Source organism: Mustelus asterias, chromosome 8, assembly GCF_964213995.1.
Source record: "Mustelus asterias chromosome 8, sMusAst1.hap1.1, whole genome shotgun sequence".
NCBI classification, from domain to species: domain Eukaryota; kingdom Metazoa; phylum Chordata; class Chondrichthyes; order Carcharhiniformes; family Triakidae; genus Mustelus; species Mustelus asterias.
The window spans coordinates 32,571,091-32,592,281 of NC_135808.1; the positions used below are offsets into that span (position 1 = coordinate 32,571,091).

Below are 21,191 nucleotides of genomic sequence, written 5' to 3' on the forward strand. Positions count from 1 at the left end.
GTGAACCCCCATCTGTGGTCCTCACTAATACCTCTGGGACAGAGAGGCCACAAGGGTCGGTCTGTCTAATTAAGAACCAAATTGGAGGACAAGTGGTGGGATACAGCAATTGCAACAATTTCCTTCATCTGTCCATGGTCAGCAACCCTCGTATCCAGCCAGTAGGAATGTGGAACTTGTCAGGCATCCTCAACAAAACCACTGGGAGCCCTTGGCCATCTGAGAATGATTTGCTGTTCACCAGGCAACTCAGGAACTTTACAGCCTGTAATGGTACCTACTTTATTTGCGGCTACAAGGCCTATCCCTGGCTACCCCAATCCTGAACGGGTTCTTATTGTCTGGGGTACATCCTACCCTATTTTCCTTACACAACCTCCCTGCCGATGCCGCCTCATTGGCAAAGAGAAAGGCGGGCAATTACAGAAACAGAGCAATTCTTCGCTATCCTATTCCCTTGGCATGGAACTGCAAAACAGGCAAGGGAGTCCATCAACGTAGCAACTGTCCTGGAAAAGGTGGCCAATGACACTGCTGAGACCCGAGGTAAAATGAATGCGGAAATGGTAGCCATTCGTACCACAGCCCTGCAAGACAAAATGGCACTTGACTACATCCTGGCTGACCAAGGAGGCACCTGTGCCTTAATTGAGACTGAGTGCTGCACATACATACCCGACAGTTCAGAAAATATCACTAATTTGGCGAGACACATTGAAAAGGAAGCCGGAAAACTGAAACAGCCTCCACCTTCCACCTTGTGGAGCTGGGCAACTGGTTGGCTCAGTGCAATTGGAAGCTCCATGGTGCAAGGACTTGTGTTATCTTTTGTTATTCTTGTAATGATTTACTGCATAATCTTATTTCTTAAATGCATGTGTAACTGTTTAATGACAATGGAGAAGGGTAAATCAGTCATGATGATCAATGTAAAGGGAACAGGAAGCAAACCATTCCCGCAGCTGAAGGAAGTTTCATATATTTGATTCAAAATGGTTATGTTGAATCATAGGAGGCAATTGTGGGATCCTCTGTATGGTTTGCCCAGTTAAAAGGCTTCATTTTAGGTATTTCTGCCTGATGTAACTAATTGTGCCATGCTTTCAGCTGACTTGGCCACATCAGCTTGGAATTCTGGGTTTAGCCTGTAAACTTGGCTACGTTCTCTGAAAGTACAATGTGAGGTAAACAGTCTTTTTCATAAGGTAAACAGCAGAGTTTCATGGCCACAAATGCTAATTGTTTATGAAGCGAGAGACTGCTTGTACCCAGCTCTTTGAAAACACAGATAACCGAAAAGCTATATTGTTAATAACAGCTTTGTATTCTGTTCAGCTGCTGTTTGAATGCTGTACAAGCTTTTGAGGCGAGATCTCTCTCCTTCTCTCTCACCAGTAAAATTTATCTCTTTCGCTTTCTGTAAAATGCTAGTTATAAAGGATGCTTAATAAAAACGTTTCTATTTCGAACCAGTTGTGCCTACGGGGGCGATTCTCCCAAAACTGCTGTATTGGTGAGAAAACTGGTCAAGATCACGACTGTTTGTTCATCTCATTAAAATCTCAATCTCATTAAAAGCTCGGGAGGGGGGTTGGAGCCTATTAATGCCAGAGGCTGACAGTTCTGAAACTCTGCGCATGCGCTGTGGGTCTGATCTGTCAGTCACCCCATTTGCTGGCCAGCACGATCGTTGGCCAGCCCGGAGCCCCCATGACAATTCCCGGGCCAGCTCCAACCCCCTCACCACCTCAGAGAGTCCCAATGTCCAGCCCACCTCCCCCTCCCCCCACCCCCCCCCCCCCATCAGTGGTGATTTCCCCCCCCCACCCACAGCAGACCCCCCCCAAATGACCAACCCCCCTCGCCACCCCGATGGCAGACCACCCCCCCCCCCCCAGCAGACCACCCCAATTACTGGCCTCCCTCCAGCCCAGACCAATCCCCATGCAGAGTGGCAGCGGGATCCCCCACCAATCGCCCCCTAGGACCTGCGCACAATAGGCCCCACCCCTTGGCACAACCCCATGCCCAGGGGGCAGTGCCAAGGTGCCCCTGGGCCTGGGCACTTTGCCCCTTGGGGGCTGCCACTGCCAGGGTGCCCATGCCCAAGGGGCACCACCCTCCACCGCCCGACCCCCTGGGGGGTTTTGATTGCCCCCCTTCACTCTGGTGGGGTCTCCCGCGAGTTCCCTGAATGTGGGGAGCTACCCTAAATCCTGCCGGAAGGAAGTACTGCTGGAGGGGTGAGAGATGCTATCGGGTCCGGCAAGTTCTGTGCCAGGCCCAATAATGGCATTTAAACTACATTTTATTTAAAGCAGATTAAAATCACTTGCCCCTCTTCCTGCCGGTTTCCAGCGTGGTCCCGACTGTTCCTGTTCCCTGGCTCTGGGAGACCCAACGCAGTTCCCTACGCATGCGCAGATCCCGCGAAATGGCCGACACACGATTCTCCTGACCCGACCCAGCAGAAAATTTGCGGGTCGCGATGGGAGAATCGCCCCCTATGTTTGTTCTAAAGGAATGATCCTGCACTTTTAAAAATTCATTCGTGGGTCATGCGTGTCGCTGGCTGGCCAACATTGGTTGCCCATCCCTAGTTGTCCTTGAGGAGGTGCTGGTGAGCTGCTTTCTTGAATTGCTGCAGTCCATGATCTGTGGGTTGACCCACAATGCCGTTCAGGGGGGAATTCCAGGATTTTGATCCAGCAACTGCGAAGGAACGGGGATATGTAGACACAGAAAATGCTTGATGGCTTCCGCAGTATCTGATGGGGGGGAGAAACAGTTCACAGAGGGGATTCTCTCTCTGTGCCCACAGCCGGGATCTCCCGGTGGTGCAGATTCTCCCCAGCAGAGCCGGCACTTTCCAGCCGGAAAATCCCAGTCCTATTCCAAGTTATTGGGCGTGATCTTTCTGCTCTGCTGCATTGGTGGGTTAGCGTCGCGGAGCAGGGAAATAGGACGCGAGCCGAACAATCGAATTTGTGCCTGGCGTCGGGATTCGGGATTCTCCCGGGCCATTTTTTCCAGCGGGATGTCAATTTCTACGCATTTGGATAGGTTTCCATCTCATTAGAGTTTGGCTCGGCCCTTTTCCCCCTCCCGTACCTTTCCCTCCTCTCCAGCGTGACGTCACTCCAGCGTGAATCACAGATGGTTTATAAAAGTCTGGGCCTGGCGCAGCAGTCGCGAAGGAGAGTGAGGAGGTAAGTCCCATTGAGCGGCAGCCCCCGGAGTTCAGGGGGAGGGGGCACGGGATACTCAGGTGCTGCAATGTTGCTGGGCGGGGTGGGGGGGCTTGCCTGGGTGCTGGGGGTCTTTCTTCATCGTTCATGGGATGTGGATGTCACTGACTGGGCCAGCATTTATTACCCATTCCTGAGAGCATTTAAGAGTCAACCACATTGCTGTGGTACTGGAGTCACATGTAGGCCAGACCAGGTAAGGACGGCAGATTTCCTTCCCTGAAGGACATTAGTGAACAAGATGGGTTTTGCGACAATCGACAATGGTTTCATGGCCACCATTAGATTTTTAATTCCAGACTAGTACTGAATTCAAATTTCACCACCCGTCATGGTGAGATTCGAACCCAGGTCCCCAGAGCATTACCCTGGATCTCTGGATTACTAGTCCACTGACAATGCCACTACACCACCACCTCCCCTCGAGGTTTACTGCTTGAAAATAGCCCTTCGGCCCAACTTGTCCATGCCGTCCAATTTTTCCCACCAAGCTAGTCTCAGTTGCCCGCATTTGGCCCATATCCCTTTATGCCCATCTTACCCATATAACTGTCTGATGCGTGACAATCAAGCACGAGGTACAAGGCTTCAGCTATTGAAGGCTTTTATTAGCAAACAATGGAACTAACTAACACGAGTACACCAATTCAGACTGGAGGGGTCCCGCCTGAGCAGAGGGTCTTATACCTCTCCCCAGGAGGCGGGGCCCGACCGGGATGTGCCATAACAACATCTACCACAGGTAAACACCCTAACCCAAGAACATTATACAACCCCCACAGTGGCAACACCCTAACCCAACAGTAACATAGGAATAACCCCACAGTGGTAACCAACGATGGTTCACCACATTCACCCCTCCTTTAAAAACAAAGGCCGGCGGGGTGCGAAAACAGGTCACATATATCCAAAATTCACAAGTCCAGACGGTCTGGAGGACCGGTTGCGACACCGGAGCAGGTGCTTGCGGTGGCGTTCTCTCCAAAACAGCGTCCGACTGTCCCCTCGAGGACTCCCGGGCCGGTTGACCCTGGTGAGGCGATGGTGCAAGGGATCCTGGAACCTTCTGTGGTGGCGCCGATCTCCGAGTCTCAGGCAAGCTGTACATGGGAGTATAACTGTTATGCACTGGTCCCGGTGCTGACCGCGCCACGTCTGGGGAAGAAATAAGTGATAGGGGATTCGTGACAGGGGGTATGGGAGCGACAGGAGTTGCTACGTCCCCTGCGGGCGCCAGGTCTCGAATCGAGACTGTGTCCTCTTGCCCGTCAGGATATGCCACATAGGCATACTGAGGGTTGGCGTGGAGGAATTGGACCGGTTCGACCAAGGGGTCGGACTTGCGGGCCCTCACATGTCGCCGCAGAAGCACGGGTCCTGGGTACGTCAACCAGGCTGGTAAGGAGATCCCCGAGGACGACTTCCGAGGGAATGAGAACATCCTCTTGTGGGGAGTAGCATTGGTTGCCGTACACAGGAGGGAGCGAATGGAATGAAGCGCATTTGGAAGGACCTCCTGCCAACGGGAGACTGGAAGGCCCCTGGATTTCAGCGCCAGTAGGACAGCCTTCCAGATTGTAGCATTCTCCCTCTCCACCTGTCCGTTACCCCTAGGGTTGTAGCTCGTGGTTCTACTAGAGGCAATCCCGTATGAGAGCAGGAATTGCCTCAAGTCGTTACTCATGAACGGCGAGCCCCTGTCGCTATGTATGTAGCAGGGGCACCCGAACAGGGTAAAAAGATCACTGAATGCCTTAATCACTGTGGCAGTCGACGTGTCCGCACAGGGGACAACAAACGGGAACCGGGAGTATTCATCTATTATATTGAGAAAATAGACATTCCGGTCCGTTGAGGGAAGGGGGCCCTTAAAATCCACACTCAGCCTCTCGAAGGGGCGAGTGGCCTTGACCAATTGTGCCCGGTCCGGTCGATAAAAGTGCGGTTTGCATTCCGCGCAAATCCGACAGCTTCTTGTTACTGACCTGACATCCTCCACCGAGTAGGGCAGGTTGCGGGCTTTTACGAAGTGGTAGAGTCGGGTGACTCCAGGATGGCACAGGTCATTGTGGAGGGCCTTCAAGCGGTCCTCCTGCATGATGGCGCATGTTCCACGCGAGAGGGCATCCGAGGGCTCATTGAGCTTCCCTGGACGATACATAATATCGTAATTATAGGTGGAGAGCTCAATTCTCCACCGCAAGATCTTATCATTCTTGATCTTGCCCCTCTGCGTATTACTGAACATAAACGCCACGGATCGTTGATCCGTGATCAGGGTGAACCGCTTCCCCGCCAGGTAATGGCGCCAGTGTCTGATGGCCTCCACAATGGCCTGAGCCTCCTTCTCCACCGCTGAGTGCCGAATTTCGGGGCCTTGAAGGGTGTGGGAAAAAAACGCGACGGGCCTGCCTGCCTGGTTTAGTGTGGCGGCCAAGGCGAAATCAGATGCATCACTTTCCACCTGAAAAGGGATGGATTCATCCACCGCGTGCATCGTGGCTTTTGCAATGTCGCTTTTCAAAGCCTTGAAGGCCAATTGGACCTCCGGCGTGAGTGGGAAGGTCGTGGACTTGATGAGCGGACGGGCTTTGTCCGCGTAGTTGGGGACCCACTGCGCATAATACGAAAAGAAGCCGAGGCATCTCCTCAGTGCTTTTGTGCTAGCGGGCAAGGGAAGTTCAGTAAGGGGGCGCATACGGTCTGGATCAGGGCCGATGACCCCGTTTTCCACCACGTATCCAAGGATAGCTAACCTGCGCGTACGGAATACGCACTTCTCCCTGTTATAGGTCAGATTCAGGCGAGATGCAGTGCGCAGAAAGTTTTGGAGATTTGTGTCATGGTCCTGCTGGTCATGGCCGCAGATGGTGACGTTATCCAGGTACGGGAAGGTAGCCCGCAACCCGTTCTGGTCCACCATTCGGTCCATAGCACGCTGGAAGACCGAGACCCCATTGGTGACACCAAATGGAACCCTGAGAAACTGGTATAGACGACCATCCGCCTCAAAAGCCGTGTATTGTCGGTCCTCTGGGCTGATGGGGAGTTGATGGTAGGCGGACTTAAGGTCTATGGTAGAGAACACCCGGTACTGCGCAATCTGATTGACCATATCAGATATGCGCGGGAGAGGATACGCATCCAGCTGCGTATAATGGTTAATGGTCTGACTGTAGTCGATGACCATCCGAGGTTTGTTCCCGCTTTTAACCACCACGACCTGCGCTCTCCACGGACTAGCACTGGCCTGTATGATCCCTTCTTTGAGGAGCCGCTGAACCTCAGATCTGATAAAGATCCGGTCTTCAGCGCTGTAACGCCTACTCTTAGTAGCGATGGGCTTGCAGCCTGGTACCAGATTCTTAAATAAAGAAGGTGTGGTGATTTTTAGTGTGGAGAGATTGCATGCGGGGCGCTTTGGGCAATTTGGAGGCTGCGGCTGATTCCCTACTGCCAGTGAAGGGAGTGGCCCACCGTACTGTAGGATCACACTCCTCATGTGGACCATAAAGTTTAGTCCGAGGAGAATTGGCGCACAAAGGTGCGGTAACACAAGGAGCCTGTATCGCTCGTACATTGTGCCCTGCACCTCTAGGGTTACCATACAACGTCCTTGGATCGGTACAGACCGGGACCGTGATGCCATGGAAATTGTCTGTTTGGCAGGTAGAACCCGGAGTCCACACCTTTTTGCAGTGTCAGGGTGAATAAAACTCTCGGTGCTCCCACTGTCAAACAGACAATACACAGTACGACCATTTACCTTGATGAACTGTCAAGCCTGTGATGCTTTGTCTGGTCCAGAGAGATCGACGCCACCGTTGGCCCCTGGGCGTCACTGCATGCAGCCGAGGTTGATACTGAGGACCCCTGCTGGTCGCTCCTAGTCGTCGTTGACCATGATGGCCGCCCCCATGAATTGCACGTGGGTGAGGGCGCCAAGCGTAGCGACTCCTGGTGGTCTTCCTCCTCCTCCGTCAGCCACAATGGCGTCGTCCTGGGTTCGCACGTGGTCGGACCTCGTGGGTACTGCGACGCCGAAGGAGATTGTCTCCGCTCTGGAGGGTCACAGGCTGCACTGCCGTTCTTGGGCTTCGACCTGCAAACTTTAGCATAGTGCCCCTTTTTACCACACTGACTGCAGATCGCCGTTTTTGCAGGACACTGTTGCCGTGGATGCTTGGCTCCTCCGCAAAAATAGCATCGCTGGCCGCCTGGAGCTGCCGCCGTCGTCGGATCGATATGGGAGCGCGAGCCCGTGGGGCGAGGAGGGATTTGTGCTTGCTCCTGCCACGTTGTCTCCACGTGGTCTTCGGGGTACAGAGCCAAGCTTTTCGACGCTGCCTCCAGCATCTCAGCCATCTCCATCGCTTGGGTCAAGTTGAGGTTCCCTTTCTCTAATAGCTTAACCCGGATGTACGAGGACCCTACCCCTGCTACGAACGCATCTCGGGCGAGGTCGTACATATATTGCTCTGCCGACACATCTTTGCAGTCGCAGCCCCTGGCAAGCTGCAAGAGCTCATTGGCGTAGTCCTCCATGGTTTCGCCCGACTGCCGACGTCGTGTAGCGAGGAGGTAACGAGCGTGGATCTCGTTGGGTGGTCTCGTGTATCGTTTCTTCAAGAGCTCGATGGCCCTCGGGTAAGTGGTGGCCGCACGAATCGCAAGATAGACCGTGTCGCTTACCCTCGCGTGGAGGACCTGGAGTTTGTCGTCGTCTGTAGTAACAGCTGCAGAGGCTGCCAGGTAGTCCTCGAAACACTTCCACCAGTGGTCGAAGGTGTTAGCGGCACCGACCGCACGTGGGTCCAGCGTCAGACGCTCTGGTTTTAGTATTTGTTCCATACTCCCTTTACTGTCGAGAGTTTTATGTTTGCTAATAAAATTGATGCACGACAATCAAGCACGAGGTACAAGGCTTCAGCTATTGAAGGCTTTTATTAGCAAACAATGGAACTAACTAACACGAGTACACCAATTCAGACTGGAGGGGTCCCGCCTGAGCAGAGGGTCTTATACCTCTCCCCAGGAGGCGGGGCCCGACCGGGATGTGCCATAACAACATCTACCACAGGTAAACACCCTAACCCAAGAACATTATACAACCCCCACAGTGGCAACACCCTAACCCAACAGTAACATAGGAATAACCCCACAGTGGTAACCAACGATGGTTCACCACACTGTCTAAATACTTTTTGAAAGACAAAATTGTACCCGCCTCGACTACTACCTCTGGCAGCTCGTTCCAGACACTTACCATCATTTGTGTGAAAAAACTGCCCCTCTGGACCCTTTTGTATCTCTCCCCTCTCACCTTAAACCTATGCCCTCCAGTTTTAGAGTCCCCTACCTTTAGGAAAAGATGTTGACCTTATCTCTGCCCGTCATTACTTTATAGACCTCTGTAAGATCACCCCAAGCCTCCTAGGCTCCAGGGGAAAAATGTCCCAGTCTATCCATCCTCTCCTTATAACTCAAACCATCAAGCCAGGTAGCATTCTAGTAAATCTTTTCTGCACTCTTTCCAGGTTTATAATATCCTTTCTGTAATAGGTTGACTAGAACTGTACACAGTATTCCAAGTGTGGCCTTACCAACGTCTTGTACAATTTCAACAAGACGTCCCAACTCCTGTATCCAATGTTCTGATGTGGAGATGCCGGCGTTGGACTGGGGTAAACACAGTAAGAAGTTTAACAACACCAGGTTAAAGTCCAACAGGTTTATATAAACCTGTTGGACTTTAACCTGGTGTTGTTAAACTTCTTCCAATGTTCTGACCAATGAAGCCAAGCATGCCGAATGCCTTCTTCACCACTCTGTCCTCCTGTGACTCCACTTTCAAGAAGCTATGAACCTGTACCCCCAGATCTCTTTGTTCTATAACTCTCCCCAATGCCCTACCATTAACTGAGTAAGTCCTGCCCTGGTTCGATCTACCAAAATGCATCACCTCACATTTACCTAAATTAAACTCCATCCATCAGCCCACTGGCCCGATTGACCAAGATCCCCTTGCAATCCTAGTTAACCTTCTTCACCGTCCACTATGCCACCAATCTTGGTGTCATCTGCAAAATTACTAACCATGCCTCCTAAATTCTCATCCAAATCATTAATATAAATGACAAATAACAGTGGACCCAGCACCGATCCCTGAGGCACACCACTGGACACAGGCCTCCAGTTTGAAAAACAGCCCTCTACAACCACCCTCTGTCTTCTGTCATCAAGCCAATTTTGTATCCAATCGGTTACCTCACCCCGGATCCCATGAGATTTAATCTTGTGTAACAATCTACCATGCGGTATCTTGTCAAAGGCCTTGCTAAAGTCCACGTAGACAATGTCGACTGCACTGCCCTCATCTACCTTCTTGATTCTCCCTTCAAAAAACTCAATCAAATCCATGAGACATGAGTTTCCACTTACAAAGCCATGTTGACTGTCCCTAATCAGTCCTTGCATCTCTAAATGCCTGTAGATCCTGTCTCTCAGAATACCTTCTAACAACTTACCCATGTTCGGCTCACTGGCCTGTAGTTCCCAGCCTTTTCCCTGCAGCCCTTCTTAAACAAAGGCACATTTGCCCCTCTCCAATCTTCAGGCACTTTACCTGTGGCTGTTGATGATTCAAATATCTATGCTGGGGGACCCCCAATTTCCTCCCTCGCCTCCCACAATGTCCTGGAACACACTTCATCAGGTCCCGGGGATTTATCTATCTTGATGCGCTTTAAGACTTCCAGGACCTCCTTCTGTGTAATATGTACACTCCTCAAGACATCACTATTTATTTCTCCAAGTTCCCTAACATCCATGCCTTTCTCAACAGTAAATACTGATGAGAAATATTCATTTAGGATCTCACCCATCTTTTGTGGATCTGCACATAGATGACCTTGTTGATCCGTAAGAGGCCCTACTCTCTCCTTAGCTACGCTTTTGCCTTTTATGTACTTGTAGAAGCTCTTTGGATTCTCCTTTGCCTTATTTGCCAAAGCAATCTCGTGTCCCCTTTTTGCCCTCCTGACTTCCCTCTTAACTCTACTCCGGCACCTTCTATACTCTTCAAGGGATCCACTTGATCCCAGCTGCCTATGCAAGTCATATGCCTCTTTCTTCTTGACTAGGGTCCCAATATCTTGAGTCATACAGGGTTCCCCACTTCTACCAGCCTTGCCCTTCACTCCAAAGGGAATGTGTTTACCCTGAACCCTGGTTAACACAATTTTGAAAGCCTCCCACTTACCAGCCACCCCTTTGCATGCCAACAGACTCCCTTATTCAACTTTTAAAAGTCCCTGTTCAATACCATCAAAATTGGCCTTGCCCCAATTTAGAATTTTAACTTTTAGGCCAGACCTGTCATTCTCCATAGCTATCTTAAAACTAATGGAATTATGGTTACTGGTCCAAAGTGATCCCTCACTAATACTTCTGTCACCTGTCCTTCCTTATTTCCCCAAGAGGAGGTCAAGTTTTGCCCCCTCTCTAGTCGGGCCATCCACATACTGAATGAGAAATTCCTCCTGAATACACTCAACAAATTTCTCTCCATCCAACCCTCTAATACTATGGCTGTCCCAGTCAATGTTGGGAAAGTTAAAGTCCCCTACTATTACCATGTTATTTTCTTGCAGCTACTTGTAATCTCCTTACATATTTGCTCCTCAATTTCCCGCTGACTTTTTGGGGGCCTGCAGTACAATCCAATCAAAGTGATCTCTCCCTTCTTATTTTTTAGTTCTACCCATCTGGACGAAGTGGGCGAACCCTCGGATATATCCCCTCTCAGCGCTGCCGTGGTGTTTTCCCGAATCAAAAACGCAACTCCCCCTCCTCTCTTACCTCTTGTTCTATCTTTCCTATGATGTGGAGATGCCGGCGTTGGACTGGGGTAAACACAGCAAGAAGTCTCACAACACCAGGTTAAAGTCCAACAGGTTTATTAAACCTGTTGGACTTTAACCTGGTGTTGTGAGACTTCTTACTATCTTTCCAATAGCATCTGTACCCTGGAACATTGAGCTGCCAGTCCTGTCCTTCCCTTAGCCATGTTTCTGTCAAAGCTATAATATCCCAATCCCATGTACCCGTCCGTGCCCTGAATTCATCTGCCTTGCCCGCCAGGTCTCTTGCTTGAAATAAATGCAGTTTAATCTGTACTTCCCTTGCCCTCTGCCCGGTGCTGGTCTTAGGTTCAACAGGCCGGGAGTTGCCACGGGCAGCAGGTTCGTGGTGCGTGCATTGCCCCTGACTGCAGACAGACCCCCTGTTTGCCCTGCTGTCTGCTGGACGGGCTCTGTGGCTGACCCCAGACCTTGTATCCCAGGCCCCACTAACAGTAACAGACCGCAGCCTTGTCAGCTGCTGCTCCAAGCACAGGGGCTGTGCCGGTGTTAACACGGCTCCTCACACTGCATGGACTCTGCACTGCTGCCCATGTAGGGAACCCACCTCGTGATAGTCACAAGGGTGCCCCTCCCTCATTTGTCTGAAATGCAACACATACCTGGGAGGCACTGCGGTGATAACACCCATGCGCATGCCTCAAGGGTCCGCAATGGGCAGCCCCACATATACACCCCTACACTCTCCCTGCCTGCTGTGGCCAGGATGTCAACGGTAGCCAATCCATTCATGCATGACACCAGGGATGGTGTGGAGCTGCCAGTGCCCAGACTCATGGGGACACTGGTTACTGGGAGGGATGGGGGGCACAGGATGGATAACCATACTAAATATTTTAGAGGTAAGTGGTAGGGGAATTAGGAGCTAGAGGATCAGGGTCTACAGGACCTGCAGGTCCTTCGAAAGGATGACGGAAGCTGCGTGCCGCAGGCTCCGATTAAGCAAGGAGACAGTATGGCACCTGTGAGGTCCTTGCAGACCTGGCACCTCAAGGGACCGAAGGACACCCGCTCCCGATGGCAGTGAAGATCACGGTGCCCTCAACTTCTACTCCACCGAATCCTTCCAGGCATCCAGCGGGGACATCTGTGGCATCTCACAATCATCAATGCACAAGTGCGTCCACGAGGTCACGGATGCCCTGTTTGCCCGGGCTGCCAATTACATCCACTTCAACATGGGCCAGGCCCAACATGAAGCCCGGGCTGCAGGCTTCGCTGCCATCACCGGACTGCCCCATGTGCCCCATGAGGGCTGTAGATGGCATGCAGTTTGTCCTACGGACCCCGCATGATCAGGGACTGCGCTTCATCAATGCGAAGGGGTTCCACTCCCTGAATGTGTAGATTGTCCGTGACTACAGGCTGAATATCATGCACGCATGTGCACGACACCCAGAGAGCATGCAGGAAGCCACATCCTCCAGATTTCGGACATCCCCGGGCTTTTTGAGAACCAGCCCAGGCTGCCGGGATGGCTGCTGGGGGACAAGGGCTACCTGCTGAGGACTTGGCTGATGATGCCAGTGCAAAGGCCAGAAACCAAGGTAGAGACCCATTATAATGAGGTCCACGCTGCCACCCGGTCCATCATGGAGCGGTGCATCAGGCCCCTGAAGATGCGGTTTCACTGCCTGGAATACTCCGGGCTCTCCTGCCCCGAGGGTCTCCCCATCATCGCGGTCTGCTGTGTGCTCCACAACCTGCCGCAGCAGCGGGGAAACTTGCTGGAGGAGGAGCGGGAGTGAGAGGATGAGAGGCGGCACCAGGAGGATGTGGTGGAGGAGGCCGAGGAAGAGCCAAAGGATGGAGGACAGGCAGCACCAGCGAGGGTCTGATAGGGCTGGGTGGCGAGGTAGGCCCTCATCGCAGCCAGGCTTACACACTAGCTGCCATGCAGTCCAGCGGCTGCTACCCCCATCCTCCCACCACACGCCGGGAAACGTTCCCACCACCCCCCCTTTCTCTCCTCCCTCCTTCTACACCCCCCCTTCCCCTCCCTCCACCTCCACCCCCCATGGACCCAAGTGGCATCACATCAGGGTGTGGGTCTGGGTTGGCCATGTTAATGAGTTTTTGGTCCAGGTTGGAGAGTGATGACAACTCGCTATGCGGCACACTGTGATGCTGCCCTGGTGCCACACAAGTCTGAATCCTACCTGCTCTCTGTATGTGCACTGGCGCCTGGGCCCACGTATGAGTGAGGGTTGGGGTACTTCTTTCATCATCACCCCTCTTTTCTTCATTATGTGCGGCATTCTCAGTGACATTCAGCCTTTCGGAGACAAAGGTAACTTTTCTCAAAGCACTGAATTGGGCAGGACAACTTGGAATCTCCTTCATGGTTTGTTCACCAGAAGCAACTGCATTCCTTGAGTTAGATGAAGGTTCCAGTGCCTCTGTTAATGTGGGGAGGGGTGGGGGGGGATTTGATACATGGTCCGGTGGGTGCAGGCTGTCTGTGATACTTGGCCGAAAAGTCTCTATCGTGCAGCATGACATTCTGCGCCTCTTTGCGTGCGGTCGGGATATGGTCATCCCTGTGAGGGGAGAATCACAGACAAATCAGTCACAGCTATCGGGTGCAGTAACATTTATTGGCAAAACGAACAGTGCAATAACATGGAGAGGTAACTGCGATGTAACAGGTGTGTGTGGGGTTATATTCAGCACCTAGTATCCTTTTTCTGACAAGTGCAGACCTTAACTCATGCCCTCTTGATGACTCTCGAACTTTTGAATTTTACAAGGCCTGTTACTGTGTCGGAGTGAGTCCCCAGGATGCACGTTGGAGGGGGAGGTGCCAAGCCGCATTCCACGCCCCGTGGCCTGTGATGCCCTTGGTGGGTGTCCCCTTGAGGGCCGAGACCTGGAGGTCCCCGGCTGACTTACGGATGACACTGATGTAGCCGTGCCACCCTGTTCATCCTGCTGCCCGTGACATGCTCCGGTGTCAGGAAGGAGGGAAATCAGAAGGTCTCGGGATGTCCGGTGTCGTTTGGCTGGAAGGCCCCCTCATGGGCTCCAAGTCTTCCTCCTCCCTCAGTGTGCCCATATGTACCGGGGACACTCCATGGGACGGTGGGACAGCTGGAGTCATCTCCAGAAGCCTTGGCATCACCTGGCTCTGTCAGTCCTGGAATCCCAACTACGTCTGCCCCATGGTGTGCCAGCCCTCAGCGATGCTCCCTGAGACTGGACCAAGTTTGATGCCACAGCCCTGACCCGCTGCATCCCCAGGATGGTCTGCACCGTGCCACCCATGGCAACCAATCCTTGCCCCATCATTGTGGATGCGAGCCTTGTAGTGTTAGCCTGCGACAGAAGTCTGTTGGACTAAAACAGCCTTGCAGTTGATGCAATGTTTCTGCCATTGCCCAGTTCTGCTGATGCATCTCCAGCAGTTCCGGGAGCTCAGATCCCAGAGGCCTAGCACTTCGCTTGGGGCCAGATGCATCCTTCGCTCTGACAGAACTCCCTTGATACTCTTGCCTTCACCCGATGTAGGTCAACAGCTGTGTCGTGCCCACCAGATAGTGACCCAGAAGCTTCACCACTAACTTGTCCCACTGAGGTGACGGTATCTGCGCTGGTGGATTGTGTGGTGGAAGCTGGTGTCGATTGACTAGTGCTAAGCTTGGCGATTTCCTCGGGGACTTCCTCCAAGGTTTTCTTCGAGTTGCCATGTGCATCTTGCTGAGGGGATGTGGGGGGCGGTGGCGAACCCAAAGGGCCTGGTGCATCATGGTCATTTCCTGTCACAGATGACACAAGGTTCAGTACAAGACAGGGATGACTTGGAATGAGTCATTTGAACGAGGGTTTTGCAAATTCTCACTTCATGATGAACATCAACCTGGCTGTCAGTGACCATTCTCTCCTCACCCCCTGCTAGCTCCATAGCGCTCCTCAAAGATAGTGAGGAGATGCAGCTCGGGGACCCCACCTCCAGTCTTGGCATGCTCCCGGTGGTTATGGGCCACTTAATCCTGTGGGGATATAAGGGCGGATTGAAAACCTGATGGCTGTAAGGACACAGGGTGTAGGGGGTGGGGGCGATTGGGTGGGGTTTATCGGGGCTGTGCCTCGGCAGTCTGGGGTTGTGACTGGGGGTGCCAGAGGGGTTGGAGGAATGGGGTTGGAGGCCGGGTGCTGGGAGGCTGCAGAGTGTCAGACGGGTGGCTCGGCATTGCAGGCGTGACAGACGGGACCGATATCAGGACGGGATGGACACTTATCCTTCCTGTCCAAAGAAGTTCATTCATCTTCTTCTGGCACTTGTCACCAGTCCTCTGTGCCAGTACGCGGGCACTGACGGCCGTTTACACAGCCTCCCAGACCATATTACTGGCCCAAGCCCTGGGCTGTTGTCCGTCTGGGGGGTAGATTATTGCCCACTCTATAGCAAATGGCCCAGCTTTATGTCACTGAACCGTGGAGTGCTCTTTCTTTGTGCCATCTTCCTGGTGTGACTGCCTGTGTGTCCATCATTAGAGCTTATATGGAGCTCTCCCTTGTTAAGAGAGTTGAGCTGCAGGCAGTTTGGGTGAGTCATGCGCCCGTTGGTTACATTTCAGTGAGGATAATTGTTTGGTTGCAATAACAGGGGGGAGGCAAGAGCAACTCTGCAGGGGTGCTGATTGGGAAGTGGTGGCAATCGGGGGAGAATTCTGCAGAGATAGTGATTGGAGAGGGCGGGGTGGTGGTCAGGGGGGGAGTCTGCAGAGGTGGTGATTGGGAAGAGGTGTGATGATTGTGTGGGGTCTCTGCAGGATTCGCGATGGGCAGAGGGAGGGGGGCCTAATATCCATGAGGCAGGGAGGTCGATATCGAGGAGTGGTGGGAAATAGGAGATCTCTCAGCACACTGGGAGATCAGAGCACCTGCGCAATGGCGCCCTGAGATCTCAGCAGTCAGCTTCACCAAGGGGGCTAGGCTCCGCCCACGTCACTACTGACGAGAATTGCATGACGGCTCCTGATTTGCACAGAGTGCCGAAAATTCACATTCCTTAACTCGCTGGAAGAAAACAGCCAGAAAACCTACTGTTTTTGCATCTGTTCGACACTTTGAATTTTGTTGGGAAAACTGAGCGCGATCTTCCGGCTGTTCAAGCGGGTGGGATCTTCCGGTCTCTGTGCTGTCCACGGTGGGTTTCCCAGCAGCATGGGGGGATTCAATGAGAAAGCCCATTGACAGTGGTGGGACCAGAAAGTCCCGTCGCCAGCCAATGACGCGCCACCTCCCACTGCTGAGAAACTCCCCCCGGTTTGCTCTGTTTCTCTCTGCACAGATACTACCAGATCTCCTGTGTGTTTCCAGCATTTTCTGTTTCTAATTCAGGCTTGACGTGGAGATGCCGGCGTTGGACTGGGGTGAACACAGTAAGAGTTTTAACAACACCAGGAATAATCACTTTAACCTGGTGTTGTTAAAACTCTTACTCTAATTCAGGCTTCCAGCATCTGCACGAGTCTACATTTTGATTTAGTTGTTCAGTTATTTTATAGAGAGAAAACAATTACAGTGATTTTCACCGTATTTGGGGTATTCCTGAAGTTCTCAATATTACCCGGCTCAGTGAAGTCCAGCGAGATTGTTCTAATGATTATCTTGGTGTTTATTAATCAAGTCCTTTAACTGTTTCTTTTACAGACACGAACTCAACAACAGTGATTTTCACTTTCGTCTCTGGGATAGAAGATTTTCCTGAGATCACAAGCATTGCAATGATCAATGGAGTCCAAATAAGTTATAGTGACAGTAATATCCGTCGCTGCATCCCCAGGCTGAAGTTCATGGCTCAATCTTTCAACCGTGAATACTGGGACCATATCACAGAACTGGTGATCTTACACTCAAACATGGTAAAGGAGGTCCTGAATACAGTGCTGAAGATCACAAACCAGACATCCGGTAAGGTCAGGCAGAGAGAAACAGTGTGTCAATGTACAACCTTACACTGAACTCAATCCATCTCCCAGCACTGACCCCTGGGACACTGAACTCAATCTATCTCCCAGCACTGACCCCTGGGACACTGAACTCAATCCATCTCCCAGCACTGACCCGTGGGACACTGAACTCAATCCATCTCCCAGCACTGACCCCTGGGACACTGAACTCAATCCCCCAGCACTGACCCCTGGGACACTGAACTCAATCCATCTCCCAGCACTGACCCCTGGGACACTGAACTCAATCTATCTCCCAGCACTGACCCCTGGGACACTGAACTCAATCCATCTCCCAGCACTGACCCCTGGGACACTGAACTCAATCCATCTCCCAGCACTGACCCCTGGGACACTGAACTCAATCCCCCAGCACTGACCCCTGGGACACTGAACTCAATCCATCTCCCAGCACTGACCCCTGGGACACTGAACTCAATCCATCTCCCAGCACTGACCCCTGGGACACTGAACTCAATCCATCTCCCAGCACCGACCCTGGGACACTGAACTCAATCCATCTCCCAGCACTGACCCCTGGGACACTGAACTCAATCCCTCTCCCAGCACTGACCCCTGGGACACTGAACTCAATCCATCTCCCAGCACTGACCCCGGGACACTGAACTCAGTCCCCCAGCACTGACCCCTGGGACACTGAACTCAATCCATCTCCCAGCACTGACCCCTGGGACACTGAACTCAATCCATCTCCCAGCACTGACCCCTGGGACACTGAACTCAATCCATCTCCCAGCACTGACCCCGGGACACTGAACTCAGTCCCCCAGCACTGACCCCTGGGACACTGAACTCAATCCATCTCCCAGCACTGACCCCTGGGACACTGACCCCTGGGACACTGAACTCAGTCCCCCAGCACTGACTCCTGGGACACTGAACTCAGTCCATCTCCCAGCACTGACCCCACCTAATTTAGTAACCTCACCGCTCAGCTTCCTGCTACTGATGGCACAGGAAGATTCCGTCCATTTCTATCTCAGACTAAATCTCCTTTCACTGAAAAGATTGTCTATTGATTATTGATCCCTGTTTGGTTCTCACAGGAATTCACGTTCTTCAATGGATTCGGTCTGTCGAGGTCACTGAAGACGGCTCCATGAAGAGATCGATGCGGTTTGGATTTGATGGAAAGGACTATATTAGTTTAGAGCCAGACAGAATGAGATGGGTCGCGTCCAATCACTTCGCAGTGAAGACTAAAGAGAAATGGGATTCTGATCAATCCTGGAATAATCACTGGAAAATAAATTTGGAAGACATATTTGCTCAATATTTCATGAGATATTACCAGGCTGGAAAGGAATATTTTGGACGGAAAGGTATTGATTTCAGTTTTGAGCCCATGTTCTGATCGAACTTCACTGATCTATCAAACCGTTCTCCCATTCCATTCAGTCTGGGTTTATTGTTTGTGTTTTCACCCTTTCCCATTACAGTTCAGCCTGAAGTCTTCATCTCCAGAAGTGAACCCAATAGTCAGTACACGTCGCTCACTCTCTCCTGCCTGGTTACTGGCTTTTATCCTGTAGACATCGAGGTGAACTGGCTAAGGAATGGAGAGGTAATGTCTGAGACACTATCCTCGGGGGTTCGACCGAACCACGATGGGACCCATCAGATCCAGAAAGAGATTGAAATAAATGCTGGGGATGAGGATCAATACTCCTGTCGAATTGAACACAGCAGCCTGGCAGAGCCCAAGCTCCATCAGTCGGGTAAGGAACTGTCAAACTGTACTGTGTGTGCGTGTTCCCTGCAGGTCCATAGACATTCCCTTCTCCACCATGTTATTGTGCTCCTCATCACATTTACTGAGATGAGGCAGACATGAGATCCCCTTCACAATCCATCCTGTCTCTCTTTGATCAGCTGATACTTGTCTAAGTGTCTGGAACTCAATCTCTGGACATTTTGTGAAGTCTTTTCTTTGAGTTGGATTCTCTCACTTATTCCATGTGTTGACCATGGTGGGGTCAGCACAGTTGTTTAGGACTAAGTCCTGCTGCTGGATTGGACAAAGTGCTTCTTTTGAAGCATTTGCTCTGTTTATCTGTGGATTTCCTCATTCTCAGCTCAGCCCAGTTTCCTGCGATCAGTTTATTCCTCATCCCTTTGAAGTTTGATGTGAAAACCATCAGTGATGCTGCCTCCTGGGCCGTACAATGTAACCCTGGGGATTGAACAAGGACAGGACACACAGACATTGGGGAGAATTAGAACTGAACTGGCTGGGAAGGTATCCCATGGGATTGGGATAACACGGCTTTGACACCACCATCATTGGGAATCTTTTGTCACTTCACTGGAGAGTGAAATGGAGGCGAGTGTAAAACCAGCGTTTCAACCATTCCTTTGGTTGACAAAGGGTCGTCTGGACTCGAAACATCAGCTCTTTTCTCTCCTTACAGATGCTGCCTGACCTGCTGAAATTTTCCAGCATTTTCTCTTTTGGTTTCAGATTCCAGCTTCTGCAGTAATTTGTTTTTCTTTCAGCCATTCCCATCCATTCCCAATGGGCAGCTTCAGTTCCAATTGTCTCCAATGAACAGAGAACTGGGAATGAATCCGGGAACAGGGAGAGATAATCCTCACATTATTCAAATGTGTTTCAGAAAACAGTGGGGGACACTCCCATCTTGGAATTATAATCGGAGCAGTGATCCTGGCACTGGCTGTTATATTCGGAATAATCATCTGGAAAAGACAACGGAGAGGTAAGAATCAGAGAGAGGGGAATGTAGAACTGAAAGGACAGAGTGAGTGTGGGGAATCTCCAGTACTGGGAGTACAGGACACTGTGTTGAATGAACTGATTTAATTCCCACACACAGATACACACGTATAAACACTTCTTGTTCCCTGTCTGATCTTCCTTTGTGTGATCAGCTCAGACCAGGTGTAATATTGATCATTAAAGCCACCGCACACACTCACATCCTCACCTACTGAATATGGATGGAATGGAAGAGATCTACAGGATCTCCATGAAGTGTAAGGATGGAGGGGAGTGTGAGAATGAGTATTTCTCACACAATCTCCATTCCCTCACACTTGTTGTGTTCTCACTCTCTGAGAATGGATTATTCCCCATTCTAACTGACATTTATTTTACTTCTGCAGATTCGCCAAGTGGGACGTACACAACAGCTCCCAGTCAGTGACTGAGGGGCAGATTGTTGGGAATGAAATACATTCACATTTCATGGACATTTAGTGCTTTTTGAACAATATTCAAAATAACTTAAAAAAGTTAACTTGACAAAAGTCAGACACAGTTATCTGTTATGATTTAAAAGATTCCAAAAAGCTTGATGTGATTTTAAAAATCATTAAAAGTGTATCACAGAAGATACAAAACAGTTTAACATGTCGAGTACTGAAGAGGACAATCAGGTTGTTTAACTCCTGTTCCCAGTGTCTGCACAGGTCAGGGGTCACTTACCCAGACTCTCCTGTCACAGTGTCGGGGATTGTGGGGTTTGATTACACATTGCACAGCTTTCCCCGCAGGAAGCTCTGACACCTCGCCCCACACAGCAGATTGCTCTGGAAATGGATGAAATGGTGGATCCCAACATGGATGTCCCTGGAGCCAGGTCTCAGGGAGAAGCTGAGGAAAGGCTGACTGCCGTTGTCAGGGAGGCTGGAGAGCAGCTCGGCGGGGGAGCTGATAGATTTGGAGAGTTATTACTGAACAATGTCAACCTCAGCAAATTGGTCTAAAACATTTCATAACATTTGTGGTAATGAGCTATTTTTCTACTTTGTAAACTGTTGTCATCTTAAAATGGTTCCTGTGAATAAAATGATTTGATTTGTTTAGAATGACTCTGAGCTCAAACATAAATACAACAACAAACTCAAACAGAACACAAACAATTTCTAATTTCGAAATAGAATTCTCATTAAATAAAAGATCACAAACATTTCCTCCAAATGAAACATCTAAAATCCCCCCTCTCTGTGCCTGAGGGTCTCTGTCAGAGGGGTGGGATAGAGACATTCACTCTGCAAGAGCTGCCACCCTAACACCCCCTGCATCT

At 51.1% G+C, this 21,191-nt stretch overlaps 1 protein-coding gene across 9 annotated transcripts in view; it reads left to right on the forward strand.

Moving 5' to 3' along the window:
- The window catches only part of LOC144496988 (class I histocompatibility antigen, F10 alpha chain-like), a 66,016-nt gene extending 45,043 nt beyond the window's left edge, over nucleotides 1-20,973 (forward strand). The window contains exons 2-6 of one of the 9 annotated variants that reach the window (XR_013498492.1): nucleotides 16,826-17,086; nucleotides 18,192-18,467; nucleotides 18,585-18,863; nucleotides 19,642-19,862; nucleotides 20,269-20,973. Coding sequence is in view for 5 of the 9 variants with exons in the window: in XM_078217652.1 (XP_078073778.1) it covers nucleotides 16,826-17,086; nucleotides 18,192-18,467; nucleotides 18,585-18,863; nucleotides 19,761-19,862; nucleotides 20,564-20,631 (986 nt within the window). In the remaining 4 variants the exon portion in view is untranslated. Of the gene's footprint in view, nucleotides 1-16,825; nucleotides 17,087-18,191; nucleotides 18,468-18,584; nucleotides 19,046-19,641; nucleotides 19,863-20,268 lie in introns of those variants that run through there. The other 8 variants (XR_013498493.1, XR_013498494.1, XR_013498495.1 and 5 more) reach the window with 8 other exon arrangements.
- Nucleotides 20,974-21,191: the final 218 nt, after the last annotated feature.